This window comes from Nasonia vitripennis, chromosome 3, assembly GCF_009193385.2.
Source record: "Nasonia vitripennis strain AsymCx chromosome 3, Nvit_psr_1.1, whole genome shotgun sequence".
NCBI lineage: Eukaryota > Metazoa > Arthropoda > Insecta > Hymenoptera > Pteromalidae > Nasonia > Nasonia vitripennis.
In genome coordinates, this window is record NC_045759.1 from 13361099 (window position 1) to 13377604 (window position 16506).

The following is a 16506-nucleotide window of genomic DNA, read 5'->3' on the forward strand; positions in this document are numbered from 1 at the left end:
TGCGTCCCTGGAAAACTCTCGGTGGGCTGAATTGATGTTGATTAAAAAGTCCCGAGAGAGAGAGAGAGAGAGAGAGAGAGAGAGAGAGAGAGAGAGAGAAAGAGAAAGAGCTGGGAGTGAAGAGAAGAGAATTACGCAAAAACGTATACGTACGACGAGATTCGCCAATTCCGCGAGTCATTGTATATTTAAAACTAACTTATTTCCAGCCGCTTGGTCCACCACTGCGCTTTTTAAAAGAGATATTTTTTGGACTGTGTATTCAATTAGCGAGGAGACTCGAATATACTTACGCTGATGTATAATTCGGTGCTATTTTTTAACATAAAATGTAGATAATCACAATTTTACGTTAAAACACCATGTCCGCAATGAGAATTCAACGTGTCCACGCAACAACGCGTATTAATTTCAATCGAAGTATGAATATAACATTTTATTGATATTAACTATGCATCGAAACGAATTTTGCCAAATATTCATTTTATACTCGACATTTTTAGTCGTTATTATTTCGTATAGCGCAAAAGCGCGCGTTATATCACTCGCCTTTTTGCATGAATGTTTCAAAGAGTTATATACCCTTTGACGGATAAAACAATCACGCTTTTCATTTGAAAAAAAAAGTTCATATACATTATAATACGCTCATCGTCGTCGGCATGGGATTTCAACAACTATCCGCCGCGATCTCTACAGTCGAAAAAAGCGAATACTCATGTATAAAAAAAAGCGAGAGAGAGATAGAGAGAGATCTCAAGTCCGCTTTAACGCAATTTAATCCATTCTCGCGTTTTTTAAAAAGCTTGCCCGGGACGCGCTGTATATATATATATATGTATATATATATATATATATATATATATATATATATATATTGCCGTCAAAGCGACGGGCAAATAGCTTCGCTAAACGAACTTATAAAATGCAGCGCGTGAAATTCCGAATATAACGAAGAGAGAGAGAGAGAGAGAGAGAGAGAGAGAGAGAGAGAGAGAGCTTGATGAAAAACTCTCTTCAAACTCTCGCTGCTGGCGTGCGCTTGTTTGCTTTTCAGGCGTGAGATTGTTGCATACATATGTATACGTATACCATGTGTGTGTGCCGAGAGGGGAAGAGCGACGCGTAGAGGCGTTATTCCGCGTTAATTGAAACATAATTGCGATTCGTTTAAAAAGCCCGCTCTCTCTCTCTCTCTATCTCTCTATTTGGAGTCGCGTCGATAATGAAGTGATTATTTGAATAACGCGAGCTATGGCTCTCGCTCCGCGCTTTGAACGGTTTTTTAAATCGAGCGGTCAAAGTGTAAAGAGGCTCGCGCGATTGATCGTTGAGTTTTATAATTATCTTACGCGTGCATGAGAGCGCGTGAATTGATTATGACGAGAGAACTAATGGGTTTGCGCAGAGTTTTTCCTCTAACGTGGAATTATAATTCCGTGTGAGTGAAATCGGCTTAAAACGCAAATCCGATTATTGCGTTTCGTACGCAATCGCCTTTGCATTTCTTATACTACGAAAACACAATTACATTTTTAAAATCGGCAGCTAATTAATCATTCGGCGCTCTAAAAAGCAAAGATCCTATATAAAAGTCCTTATCGATAAACGCATCTTCATCTCTGCAAGCCCATATAACTCAAGCCGGAATTTCGCGCATAATGCCGATGGTGCGAAGTAAGGGCTGTGCGCTCGGAAAAGCCCATCAGCCCATTAAGTCCATACGCTGGCAGTCTATTGTTATAGTTACACGCATATATACGTATACAGTATACAGGCAGTATAGTGTAACTGACGTTCCGCTTTTCGTACACGTTTAGCGGGCGACTGCTTCGAGCTCGGTAGGCAGTCCTACAACAACGGCGACTATTACCACACGGTGCTGTGGATGCAGGAGGCGATGGATCGTCTGCAGGAGGAGAGCAGTAACCGTACGACCATCTCCAAGCCAGACATACTCGAGTACCTGGCCTTCTCCACCTACATGCAAGGTAATTCCTTTTTTCTTCACATAGTATGTTTTCAATATAAGTATTACACACGAGACATCGACGCGCTCTGAGCAACAAGCCGAAAACTTTGGGATCTGCTGCTGGGCGTCATGATCGCGAAATTTGACGCGTCGACAGATCTCGCGTATATATCCTCGGCAGCTGTTAGCTTCGATTTTACGGTCCAGGCGTTTCGGATATATTCGATCGCTGCATCGCGGATATTTATACACAAACTTGCATATATACGCACTCTATACTACTATAGTGTTTTGTTTAAATCGCGCGCGCAAAACGTTCTATACACCCGAGCGAGTATTCGAAATTCACAATAAATATTCCAACGCAGCGAGAGCGCGGTATGTCTTTTGGAGAGACTCTTTGCAAAGCAGTAAAAGCGAAAAATATACATATATACGCGCTGGCTGAAGTTTATACCGGTGCTTCCGACAAAATAAAAAAAAACAGCGAACAAACGTCCCGGTATAAATCACGGCCCGGCCGAGCCATAAAATCTATAACGTCGCGTACACTCGCGCGGGCTACAAAAACATGAATTTAAAAAGAAAAGAGCCGTGTGTGAGGGTATACCTGTATATAGAGGCGAGCTCGTGGTCGAAGAAAGGAGTACATCTTCGCCGGGAAAATCGCCGCAGCGCAAAGTGAGTTTGGACGCGAGAATTCGATGAGGGAACTATAAAGCTTTATACGGGATTACGCGGTTTCCAAGGCGATAACGAATTTTGCATTTCCAAAGCTTTCGTCGTTGCAAAAAATTAATTGCCTCCTCGATATACTCCTCTCGACGATAAACGATCGCTTTTCAATCGCTCGAAAATGCCTCGATAATATGAATTTTCCCCGGCATCTTAATTCGGCGAAATAAAACGGAAAGATTGAAGAATCCACGAGATAGCGGCCGAGAGGGATCGATCGCCGCAATACAAAAGGAGGAGCGGCTAAAAGAAAGCGAACGTCGCGAGAAAATGAGATCGAACGCGCACAGGGGGTAATAGGAAGAATAGGAAGAAAGAAAAGGTACGAGCGAGCAATTCCTTCTATACTATCCCGGCGGCGCTGTGAGAAAAGGAGCAAGAAAAAGAAGTGTAAATGTTTGGCTTAAATGTTTTAGAACCGGATCGAGAGAACCGCGCGAGTATAGGACAACTACAGGGAGGGGCGAAAAAAAGCGACGGTTAAATATACAAGCGCCGCGGCCGAGTGTTTTATTGGGCTGCGTAGATGCGCGCGCACGCGCGCGCGTCGTGGGTATAAACAAGAGCGCCGAAAAAACGAGAGAGGAGAAACAGACGCGCGAGGCGAATGCAATTACTGCAGCCGAAGTGTACGTGTGCAGCTTGTGTAGGAGAAGACAAAGAGACAACAGATGCGCGAGCTAGCTGACGGAAGAACAATTAGAGAGAGCCGAAAGGCGAAATAGAATTAACCGCGTTATATCCAAGCGCCTTTGCGCTGGGAAAAATCTAATTAAGCCGGCCGATAATTAAGTCAGATGTTGTTCCTCCGAATTGCTTCGCTGACGCGCTGTGAGATCAGAGTCGTCCGGTGCTCTGTGGGTGAGGTTTATGCGTTGTTGTTTCAGCGATGCAAGGAATGATCGGATAATCAGATATTTGTTCATGATGAGCGAACTCGAACGTTTCGTTGAATGATATTGAGATACCTATTTAGCGCAATAGATGACATATCGAGCAATCTAAAGCATTTTCGCACATACCGCTTTCCCTCCTCAAAAAAGAAAGCTCCGACATGAAACGCCGTCCTTTCATCGCGCTCTCCACCTCACAATCTTTCTCCTCCTCCTCCGCAGAAACCTTATCTCTTCGTCATTACCGCCTCCAAAGCCAACCTTCCGCTAAACCCATTCTCGCATCAGTCATCTCTCCACACCTTTCCTCTCCCACCAAATATCAGACACTCGCTGCTGGTCGTCCTAAAAAAAAGCCGACCTCCGTGCGTTCATAATTAACGAGGTCTCGGCGACGCGAATGAAAAATTCAGAGCCGGCATCTTGCGCTCGCGTATAGCACCTAGTACTACCTGTGCGACTCGCCAGACAAAGGACTCGAGAGAGCGAGAGAGCAGCAGTTGACCGAGCGGAAACTGCATTACGAATTGAACCGGTTGAATTATTTAGGACGAAGGCGCGCAGCTGCGCCCTGTACTTTCGCCCACTTGTGTGCCACTGTCTGTCTATCTTTTTGCTGCGAGAAACTTTTTGCCTTCTTCCGGCGTTCTTTTGCCGCGTAATTATATACTTGGCGCGATTGCACTTTCAACTTTCTCGGGACTCTGTGTATGTGTGCAGTGTGTGTATAAGTTTTCTGACAAAACGAGAAGTTCGTAATGGATGTTATTAAAAGCCGGGGATGGATCTTTATTAGTCTTCTATTATCAGCAATAAACGCGGAATCTAATTTCAATGCTTTCACGTCTTTCCTGTATTCTTCATATCCGCGGTTCGGCCGCAATATCTTGAAAAATTCATCCCCGGCTCGAGCTTTCAAGCTCAAGATCCGCTGCACCGTACGCCCATCTGTTTCTATGTGATTATTTCAACGTTTCTCTTTTACCCCAGCCCTCAAAGTTACAACTCACGCGCGGCGCGCGGCACTTCATGAATAGCAAACGTCGTAAATGCTCCTGTGTCGTCGTAATTTCGGAGCGCGAAGGATAATGGATATTTGCCTACGCATAGTCTGTTATGATAAACTTATTGTTTTCGCGAACTTTCCTCTCCACAAGTTCGACACACGTACAGGCACATATTAACGAGCGCGAAAACGACAACGAAAAGTCAGCACCGTCTCTATATTTCGAGGATTATTCCGGCTCTCGCGCTGCTTAATCTGTGGAAAATTAAAACTCGCGCGAGTTTGCCTACGCTATAACTGCAGCGTCATTTTCCCGTCTCCTGAATGATATAGCAGCAGTCGCGGGCATTTAAAAATAAGTGTACTGCACTCGCGACGACGCCACGCAAACGAAATTCACTCGACACGCGACGTAACTTTCTCTCGTTTATTAATTTCGCAAAGCCCCATCTCGTACAGCGTCGCGGTTATACTCCAATCATATTTATTTCATTACGACGTGCGACCCCCCGTGGGCTTGACGAAATCCGCGCGCTCTCTCCTACGTGTTTCGACTTTTTCCCGCGCGAGTCTCTCTTTTTTTTCCCTGTATGTATAGGTAGACGAGCGAAGGCTTCGAAACTTTTTAAACTCTGAAGGAATTACAGCGGACTTTGAGTCGTGATTTACTACGGGCAAACAGAAGGAAGCTTTAATGGATTTGCAATTGGATCTACTGAGGGAGCTCGTAATTTTCGGAGCTAATAGGAATTGTTCTCGGAAAGCGGCCCGATCCCTTACTGCGCGGACTCTTTCGATCCGTTCGCCGATAATTCAAAATTCCGAATCGACGATATATCTCGCTCCATACCGAATAAATCAGCGGTCCCTCCAAAAAAAGAGAATTACAGCGCTAGCCCTGAATTTGTCAAAACAAGACCGAGTGCACCCAGCTGCGAGCCAATCGGGCAAATCGAGCCATCGATAGTAAAAAAAGTACAGAGTTTCATTAACGGGAGTCGCGTTATATTGCGCAGGCAACGTGGTGAGGGCGCTGAGCATGACGAACGAGCTGCTGGAGCTGGTGCCGACCCACCAGCGAGCTCTTGGTAACCGGGCCTACTACCAGGAGGAGATCCAGAAGAGAACCAACGAGTCCAGAAGGAAACGCGGCGAGGACGGCAGCGAGGATACACCCGCGGCTGACCAGGTGAGTTTTCAGAAAAATCTTTTCTTTTTTTTTATTACTAAAAGACTAAGGGATACGTTCTTTGAATATTGGATTTTCAATCTTGATCCATTCCACCAAGGGCGAATTTCGAAGAAGGCCAATACTTCGCGAGCGTAAAAATTTTACGAACCTGCCGCATTTTTCGAGCGTAAAGAGCGTTTTATCGGATTTTCGATTTTAAAACTCGGGATTTCGCCTAAGCGATACCTTTGTTTAGAGCCCGGGAGTCGTAAAGTTCCGGCGAGCTTTATCTCTCTATCATTATTCAGAGTGGTCGGTGCTTTTTGACTGCCGGCTGACCGTGTCGCGAGTTTTCCACTTAGCGACAAGCTTTCTCCAAATATCGCTTCAAAGTTTTAATCGATGCAGTTATTAACGAGAGTAAATTTGTTTTTCCATGACTTTGATTTCTACTAACCTATAACACTCGACTAACAAACCAATAATACCCAGCACTTCACTGTGACGGAAAAGAAGATCAAGAGCGTGAGCGAGATGACGGAGCGTGAGAGATACGAGATGCTGTGCCGGGGCGAGATCAAGATGCCCCTGAGCATCCAGAAGGAGCTGCGCTGCCGCTACGTCGACCGAGGCATACCCTTCCTCAAGATAGCGCCTTTCAAGGAGGAGGAGGCCTACCTCGACCCTCGCATCGTCATCTACCACGACGTCATCTACGACGACGAGATCGAGACCATCAAGCGGATGGCTCAGCCCAGGGTATGCGTTTTACAACGAAAACTTTTTTTTGCTCCCTCGAAAGTTACGCGCTTTAAAAAAAAAATAGTCGGTTGGCTTCCGCTGTACAAGGGAATTCGGAAGTTTTAACAAAATTTAGGACCCCTATCACTCTTCTCGCTTCGGCCTTCGCTGCTGTATATAACTTTCGCGATATAGAGACGCGAAGTTTATGGTACACTGCAGCGTTGCACTAAAAAGTTTATTTCGGATAAAAATTTTTGTTCTTTGATGCCGACAAAAAAGAAAGAAAGAAAGAAAGGACTCGGTTTATGCTCTACATTCGAAGTACGTAAGTTTATGGCGCACCCATGAACCCTTGCACTATATATGTTACATTTCACAGGGTAAAAAATAGGAAACCAGCCGCGGTTTTGCGCCTGCGGCTAATCAGGGAGCGTCATTAATCTCTCCGGAAAGGCAGTTTGACGTAACAAACATTTTCGTCCGCGATACGACATAAATTCCTTTCAAACATTCCCTGACGCGCGACCCATTATGCAGCGGCTCCCTTTTAGATCATGCCGAGCGCTCCCGCGAATCACGTAACAGTGCCCGTTCGAGGGGAATTTATTAACTGCCGCGCGTGGCTGCTGAGAACGATTTAATTTTACTCTCCCGGCCGAAAGCTCTATGTATATACGTTCGCAGAGCTCGTACCGCGAATTTCTTCGGAAGAGAAAGCGTAATGCCATATTATATGAAGACGATAAAAAAAAAGTGACTGACGTTATACCCGCCCTGTGTTCGCAGTTCAAGCGGGCGACGGTGCAGAACTACAAGACCGGCGAGCTGGAAATAGCGAACTACCGCATTAGCAAGAGCGCCTGGCTGCAGGAGCACGAGCACAAGCACGTGCGGGCAGTGAGTCAACGGGTCGAGCACATGACGAGCATGAGCATCGAGACTGCCGAGGAGCTCCAGGTTGTTAATTATGGAATTGGCGGACATTACGAGCCCCACTTCGATTTCGCCAGGGTACGTCTCTCTCTCTCTCTCTCTCTCTCTCTCTCTCTCTCTCTCTCTCTCTCTCTCTCTCTTGCTCTGTTCCTCTGTTCCTCTGTGATAATCGTTAATCATAGAGCGCGCGCGCGGGAGTATTATCGCGCTCGACGGCGTACCAGCCGTATATTTATAATTCGAGCTTCGGCGACGTTATTTTGTTCTCGCATTCGGAGCCTGATACGCTCGCTTTGCTAATTAATTAGAACACGGAGGAAAAGGGTTTTCCTCCGCTTCAATGCTGCGGATCTTTGTTTTATTTTAATTTTCACGCTCGTGTAATTGAGTCGCTAATTAATCTTTCAGAGGGAGGAGAAGAACGCTTTCAAGAGCCTGGGCACCGGCAACCGTATCGCCACAGTTTTGTATTATGTAAGTCGACGCGCAAGATGAGCGCATTATGCTATTTTTTGTTTTTACGCGCAAGGAGAGGCCTCTTCTAAAGCGCAGAATTTCCTGTGTTGCAGATGAGTGACGTCGAGCAGGGAGGCGGAACTGTTTTTACGAAGATTAATATTTCCCTTTGGCCGAAGAAAGGCAGCGCTGCTTTCTGGTACAATCTCAAGCCTAACGGAGAGGGTGACTACAAGACGAGACACGCTGCGTGTCCTGTACTAACTGGATCCAAGTGGGGTAATGATAATGTATTTTTAGCGTCAAGAACAAGTCTGCCCGACTAAATCGCGACGTTACTACTCGCTATTATGAACGCAACGCTAAAATGTCGTTACTCTTTCAGTTGCAAACAAGTGGCTGCACGAGAGAGGCCAAGAATTTCACAGACCCTGCACGTTAGAGAACCAACCGGCCGATGTTGACGACGGCCGTTACTAAACTCACACCATCCATCGGATAAAAACGTGTTCCGTTCACGCAGAAGAGCGGGAGGAAGCCGATTGCAAATCGAGCCGGCGAGTTGCACTGTGCGCCGACCTCGAAAGGGCGCGAATGATAGATAGCTCGTTGGTCAAGCCAAAGGATTAAATAATTATAGTTTTTACGGGAGCGTATATTATGCGTTGCGAGCCGAGCGCGGCTTCTCCGTCGACTTCGCGAATTCAAATTTACTATGATCGATTGGATGCTTGGCGGAGAAATCGCGCTCGAGTAGAGATGCCAGACGATAAGAACGACGAGGAATGACTCAACGATTGTTTCTTTTTGCGTTAAATATATTATTATATATACATGCACTCGACTCGAGGATTATTAATCGTCAGAGAGAGAGAGAGAAAGAGAGAGAGAGAGAGAGAGAGAGAGAGAGAGAGAGAGAGAGAGAGAGCGCCCTGTTAGCCGGGCGCTGAATTTTTAGCAATAAACAATCGCGAATGCAGTGTGTGATATCGCAGATTTTAAAGAGTAAAAAAAGATTGTATACTTAATATATCTCTACTCGAAATGTTAAAAAAGAAGAAGAAAAGGAAAAAGGCTATTGTAAAATCTCGACCGATTGCCTGTAGTGTTATACGAGGTGGACTAATGAGGCGTTGCCCAGAATATACTACCGATTAACGCGAGAAAGAAAATCGTCGCTGTGTTTTATTGAACTTTGATGAACTTAAAACGAATTTAATGTTGGCCGGTGACAGTTTCTTTCGAGCGATATATACGAGAACAAAAAAAATCCTTATGAATTGTGCGCTTACGATATAATGATGATGTATATGAAGATTGAAAAGTGACTTTGTTCCTTCCGATCTGTTGCATTAATTCATTAAAACAGAGATGTGAGATTTGTACTATGCGAGCAGAGCTTATTTCGCAGTCTGCGATATTGTCTGTCGGTAAGGTAGCTACAGTGGAACAAGTGAGAAATTCGCGTTTCAGTATTTTTAACAACGCTTTAGCCGACTCAAAACCTTTTCATAAGTAAATTTTGTAATGATTTGTCAATTGCCAAAACGGACAATATTTAGAACGAGTTTTGAGCATTTATTTAGACTGTTAACGTTTAATACTTTGTGGAAAACTTTTTTTTACATGACATTATTATTAAGGCGAAAATGCAAAGTATGTTTCATATCTCGTTAAAAACACGGACATCGTTTATTCAAATTTTTACGAGAACTAGCGAAAATTGTATTGAGCTGTAGGGACTCATACTTGACAAGAGCATAACACATAGTGTATCGCATTTGAATAATTGGAGTCTCTATTCGAACAAAGTTAGATAGTAAGGCCAGTTTTTACATCCGATTATCATCAGTTATTGATATACTCACATCTTATTACGATGCAAAGTTACTATGAAATATGATGTAATGAAAATTTTTTGGAAAAGAGGAGACTGAGATGAGTGATGATGCTTATAATCTGGTTTGCTTCGTTCTGGAAGCGCTATGGATGATTGGTAGTCCAGTTGAAATTCTATATAGTATCGACTATCAAGATAATGTTTATAATTATTAGCTCTCGTCTGTTGAAATCGTTAATCCTTTAGAATATAAAACATGTGACGAGTCGATAATGAATAAACATTTTCAAGATATATCTAATAAGTTTCTTTTATATTTCGTACGTATATCCTTTGGCCTATTGACAAAAGACATCATCCGTGCAGATAACCCATCTCGTTATTATTTCCATGACATGAAAAATTCGTTTTATCGAATGAAAAAGTAGAATATGTAAAGAGATACTTGCTTATATCTTATGTACATGCAAGGTGATTAATCTTAAAGAATACAGGAATTGTAAATTTATTAACAATTAAAATGCTATCTTTGAAAAATTTAATTAAAATCGAATATAAGAAATTTAAACTAGAGATTGTAAACGTATACTGATTTGCGAGAACAATACTTTCATATATTGCTATTATTTGAAATAACCATCAATTTACTAATCATTTTTCACTAGTGTCAAATATGTAAATATAGAATGACCTGTACTTCTTTGTTGAAGTGTAAAATAGAGAATTAAAGGTATCAATTTCAATTACTGAAGTATATAACAATGATAAATATGGAAAATGAATCTATATTTGAAAAGGAGCTTATATACCGTCAATTTATTTAGAAGCATTTCGATCATACTTTGTGCATTTTTTTTAAAAAGGATAATCCTCATATTAAAATTCGCATATTATTATCTCGAAATATACTGTACACATTCTAACTAACGATGGAAGTTAAAAAAACGGTATCACATGTAAAGCAATGATTTTCTTTAACAATATATTTATCCTTCTTTTGTAAAAAAAAAATAAATTTGAACGCATAAAAAATACGTCGATAATGTAGGGAATGATTTTTATGATACTTTGTATACTTTGTACTTTTGCAATATTTTGCTAAGCCTTGTTTTTGTTAGCTCGACATTGTATGAAAAAATAAAAACTTTAAACTAACAACATCGGTATATCCATGATTATTGTACACACGCGTAAAGTAGAATTCACTAAACCAATAGCTCACGGCATTCTTCTTTGGACAACTGTCGACCTTGAAATCAGACGCTTGCTTGAGGAAGAAAAAGTTTTTCCAGGCGCTCATCGATTACCATATGTACCAATGCGCCGGCGTATGTATTTATAACAGCGACGTTTCCTCTTTCATAACAAATACTTATAAATATAGTCCACGGGCAGCGATCCTGACGTCAAAACAGCAGCGTCGCTTCTTTTAGCTTCATCGCGTCATGCATTCACCTGCAGCAGGCGACGAGTTCTTTAAACTTCATCGACGACGTCACACAGCCGTCGGCGAGATAAAAAAGCTCTCTTCGCTTCTAATTAAAATTAGACAGTTGCAAACTCAGCAGACGCAATCCTACGCCGTCGACTGCAAACAGCTCTCCTCGTCTCATCGGATGCATCGCAGCGACACGTACGACAACAATAACAGCAACAACGACAAACGGGATTCGTTCGAACTTTCCCAATAAGGCCCGGTGCAATTACAAGGTAATAATACACCGCGGAGCCGTGTGAGAAAATGGTCAAACCCAGTCCCGGAGGAGAATCCGCTTCCCTCGCGGCAATCACGGAATCCGTCGTCGGCTTCCCCATAATAGATAAGCCATTAAGCGCTAATTAGCCCCGCTGTTTGGCAATTCCCCCATTGACGGGAGCAGAGTGTCCCTGGTGCGCACGTATATAGCCGATGGTATATATATATATATATATATATATATATATATATATATATATATATATATATATATATATATATATATATATATATACACACACACGGGACGTGCGCAGGTGTGCGCATTGTCTTCCGCGACATCGCGCGGGACGCAAGTGGCTGCGCTGATTTGTAATACCTGCGCTACTGGATGAAAGGGGAGGATGTAACGACGTTGGAGTTTAGATGCGTATAGTTACACACGTGCTAGGACGTACACGCATGAAATCCCCTCTCTGGGGGCGCGTATTTTAAGGGACGCCTGATTGGGATTACAGGGGCGATCGATTGATTGTATCTCTCTGTTTCTGCTGCTCCTGCGTCCGACGGGCTAAATTATTACAATCGAGCTGACCGTATAGAGGAGGGAGTTTCCATGTGTAGAGTTGCAAGTAAATGCGCGTCAGGTGCAGTCAGGGCCTTGGCAATATACCGTGGATCAAACAATCTTTCCAAGAATCCAATCTCGCGAACATTCTCTTACGAGTATATTCGTGAAGAAATCCAGCCTTGAGCGGCATACCAGTTCGAAAACTCAACGCACACGCACACTTCAAATTCCACAGCTTCTATCCCACACACACAAACACACTCCCATCGGAGCAACAACTCGACAATCCTCGGCGATCGATGCGGCAAGCGCTGCTATACGTATATTCAGGCTGGCAGAGGGACGTGTATACCTGGCTACACACATACCACGTATGTCTTCACAGAAGGATGAATCTATAGAGCAAGTTGGTCTGCTCTGCTCTCTCGGTTATCTCCGGTTTGCGAAGCGCCGGCTTTGACGCAACAGTGAGAGAGAGAGAGAGAGAGAGAGAGAGAGAGAGAGAGAGAGAGAGAGAGAGAGAGAGAGAGAGTGAGAGAGAGAGAGAAGATTTCAACGTAGGCGTGGTGCACGTTATACAACGAGCTGCAGTGTTATTAGCTCGGGTTTTCTCTCTCTATACACACAGTTTTGCGCCGCTGCTCGGCAGTACCTGCTCTCTTTTATATGCGACGATCGGATGATAGGCTTGGCTGTTTTTTCTTTTCGAGAATGGAATGAACTGCGGTCTGGGGCGATTTAGCTCGGGAAATCGTGTTGGGACGTGTGGATTCGAGATGAGAACTGTTGCTTCTTGGGGAATAAAGATTGGATTATGAGGTTCTTACATAAGCTCATACTTCGATGGAAATCCTGACCTTTCTTACGATACCAAACGCACGAGTTTAAAACCCACGGATACCACCATCCAATAAACGCGATTACCGTAACCGTTAACACGAACGGGTATATAACAGCGACGGCTACGGAAAAAGGCTCACGCGCGTAATCCCCTTATTAATCCCGTTAGCCAAGTAGTTAAGTAAAAACGTCGACTTCATCCCGACGTGCGCGCACGCGGCTTTTCAAGTTTGTCCCCGCGTCCGTCGAGGGACTAAATCAGTATGCAGCTCGAGTGCCTCGCTGTAACAACTTTGCACTGCGACTTTTACCAGCTTTTGTTTCGGTAGAATAATTGGATCACACAATACCGAAATTAATCAATTTTCTTCAGCAGTTACACACGACCGAAATTATAAAATCCAAAAAACAAATCCGCAATCAAAAATGAAGAAAAGCTCGAGCCTCGGGCTATAAGTACGCAGCGGTACAAAGCTCAGCCGGTATGCGGAGAAATTAGAGCAGAAAGAGAGAGGGGGGCAGCAGTGCAGCAATCTTTTTTCCTCGTCCGAAAAATTGATTACTAGGCATCATTGACTCTCCCCCAGCTTTTGATCCACGTCGGCCCATTCAATCTCCCGCGCACTCGTCCTGGGGTTTTCATTTCAACTGCGTCACTCAGCGAAGCCTGCGCTACTGACCTTCTCTTAGCCCGAATTCCCGCGGGAAAAAACCTGCACAGTGTTGTGTTGCCAGCGAGAGTCAGCCTCACGTGTGTGAGTGTACACTCGTACAGAGAGCTGGGAATTCTATGCGAACGCGAGGACGAAAGAGCGCAGCTGCGAGAGTGCGCGCAAAGAGCAGTGGAAAAATTCTGCAGGTTTTTCCTTTCACGGAGAGACTTCGGAGGTAATGTGCGCGCAGGGATGTGTCAAAGTTGGCGGGAACGTTTGAGAGAGGAGCTTGCCGCAAGTGTAGGCTGCGGGAAGTAGTTTGGGCTTTTTGAGTGGTGCTGCAGGCTTTGGAGAGGATTTTTCTTTTCACTGTGGTGTTGATTTTGTTTTGGAATATGCGTGGGATCGGCAACGTGTGGGATTCATCAATTCAAAATTTAATTTCTATTCTCACATTTTATACTATATAGTCATTATCCGCAAAATATTATACATAAAGACAGCAAACCCTCAGCGTGAAAAATTCACTCGACAATCGATGTAGGTCACACGGCTCCAATCCGCCTCAGCGAAAGACACAAAACACATGTAAATTTTCCGTCCGACAGAATCAATGCGTCGTAAAATCTTACCAGAAGCATCGAGCTTTAAAAAGTTTTAGAGTATACGACAGAATAGCGTTCGAAAATCATCATTTTTTACGCTCTTTTTTTCACATTTACAAGCACGACAGACGACTCGGTTTTTACGCGCTAATTCAGCCTGTCCTTGTGCCACTTACAGAGATTTTTTCGCCTTTTTCATCATACAGCTTTTTCAAAATTTCGATAATGAGATCTTTGCGCTGCCCGATAGCGCGCACAGTTAATTAATTTTCAATCCTAAAAGATTCAAAGTAAAAATTTAATTCACATACAATATATGTATAAACAATTTTCCTAAAACAAATCGTTTAGTTAACGCGCAGTTTGGAAAAATAAATAAACACTTCCCTATATCGATAATCGATAAATCGATATATAATCTTTTTTTTTCGCTCTTTTAGATGACACACATTTTAAACATGAAATAGGTTTTCCTGCAAGCTCTCCTCCGAGAGCAAAATATCTGCGTATACACCGCTAGCCTCTATACCCTTTCAAGGTGACGTCGCTTTTTTTCATCCCTCCCACCTCTGTACCTTCGCAAAAGTTGAACAAAATCTAGCAGCGCAGGGCTTATCGAACGATAACATCATTGACTGTGTTGCGCGCGTATAGTCCGGCGAAATGTAATTATGCCACTGCACACAACTTACGCTACTCCCTCTCCCCCTCTTTTTTTTAAACGCGTCTGTAGTGTGAACTCGATTTCCACCGCGCGAGATTGCATTGTTTGACGCCGGGGGATCGACTTTGAAACACTCGATTAATGAAGTTTAAATTAAAAGTTGCCGCTTTTTTTCGCCAGTCGCGCTTTACAAAGTTCGTGTACGCGACGCACGCGAAGCTCTATACGTAGATCGAGAAAAAAGTTCTTCAAAGAATGTCAAATAAGGAGGGGGAGGGGGTGGAGGTGTACAGCGAGGGTAGAACAAATACGGCTAAAAATAGCGCTGAATTTCGCCTCGAGGAAACTCGACGTCATTAGTCTTGTGCATACGCGCGCGTGATGTATTTTTTTAAGCGTCAACGGTTGAAGACCTTAGAAAAGAGCTGGCTTTGAGACTGGTATATTGAGTGATCCTCTTGTCGAGGATCTAAGCTCTCATCTAAGTGGAAATTGGATCATCAACGACTTGAGACGGGACTTGTTTATGTATAGAGCTCGTGTCTCTGTGTGTTTCATCGCGGCCAAGTTTTCACACACACACACACACACACACACACGCACACACACACACCCCTATATTCCCCGAGTTCGCTGTTATACGCCGTAAAAGATTTATCCGAAGTTGATGCTGCCTTTTTGACTTTTTTGAATAAAAAGAGTCGTGCGCGGGGATCTTCAAAAAACGCTGGAATAATAAAATTGTAAATATACGCAGTCTCTCTCTTTCTCTCTCTGCGCGCGTCGATCCAAAAGTTCGAAAGTCGTACGAATTTCCGAATAAAAAATATACGAGGGGCGCGTGTGCGCTGCGGCGAATCAATTTTTCACCCGAAATAACCCGTTCACCGTGCAAGCCAGCCTCTCTATAATTTATCCCTGACTGTAGCCTGGTTCACCGCAGAAGAACAAAATACAGCAGAGTGCAGAGATGCAAAAAAAAAAGAATTTATCTCCAAACTCGCCCACTAGCGTACACGCCGCCGACGTTCAAAGTCGAGCTTTCAAGCTCAGGAATCGCGCGCATCTCACTTCGGACGAACGTAATGGACAAGAGAGAGGATGCCGCGAAGCGAGAAACAATTGGGTTTCGCTCTAATTCGCTATCGGTAAACTCGAGCGCGCTCGGGTCACTCGCTCTCGCTCTCTTGTCTGCGCTTGCAAGCTCCACTGCCGACATACGAGAGCTTTTGTTGCGAGTATTGCAAAAATGGCCGAAGTGGTTCGGGCGCTCGGAAATGAAATGGCGCGGTCTGTTGGTTAATGAGTCGGAAAGTGAGTTGTGGAAGCGAACAGCGAAGAGTTTCGAGGGAAAAAATGCCCACTTGAAGCCTTGTGGGATTCTTGGCGTCGCAATTGCGAGATCGGTAATCCGTAATCCAGGGATGTATTGAGGATATGACTAACGGCTGTTTATCGCGGCAAAGTTAAATACTAAATTGATTACGCCGATAACACGGTAATCGGTGTAACGTTATATTATAGAGTAGAGCAAAACGCAGCCGGATTAACGCCGGCTTCGCTCTCGTTTATACTGTGCGCAATCTATGGTGAAGCTTCAATAATGCAGCCGTTCATAATTTAAACTTTGGTTCGCGCCGTAATTGAAGCTGCTGCGAAATCTACCGCGTCAGATCCAGATGTCAAAACGGCGCACTTCGTTACGAAGATTCTGGAGCTTTCCCTTA

General features: G+C 43.8%; 1 protein-coding gene across 15 annotated transcripts in view; it reads left to right on the forward strand.

Annotated features, from left to right (window-relative positions):
* The window catches only part of LOC100116138 (prolyl 4-hydroxylase subunit alpha-1), a 192769-nt gene extending 181864 nt beyond the window's left edge, over positions 1-10905 (forward strand). For 11 of the 15 annotated variants that reach the window (XM_031927864.2, XM_032598489.1, XM_031927870.2 and 8 more), the window contains 7 exons: positions 1821-1991; positions 5623-5795; positions 6270-6536; positions 7308-7532; positions 7863-7928; positions 8024-8189; positions 8296-10905. In XM_031927864.2, coding sequence (XP_031783724.1) covers positions 1821-1991; positions 5623-5795; positions 6270-6536; positions 7308-7532; positions 7863-7928; positions 8024-8189; positions 8296-8390 — 1163 coding nt within the window. In that variant the 3' untranslated portion in view covers positions 8391-10905. The remainder of the gene's footprint in view (positions 1-1820; positions 1992-5622; positions 5796-6269; positions 6537-7307; positions 7533-7862; positions 7929-8023; positions 8190-8295) is intronic. The other 4 variants (XM_032598493.1, XM_032598490.1, XM_032598494.1 and 1 more) reach the window with 2 other exon arrangements.
* The last annotated feature ends 5601 nt before the right edge of the window (positions 10906-16506 follow it).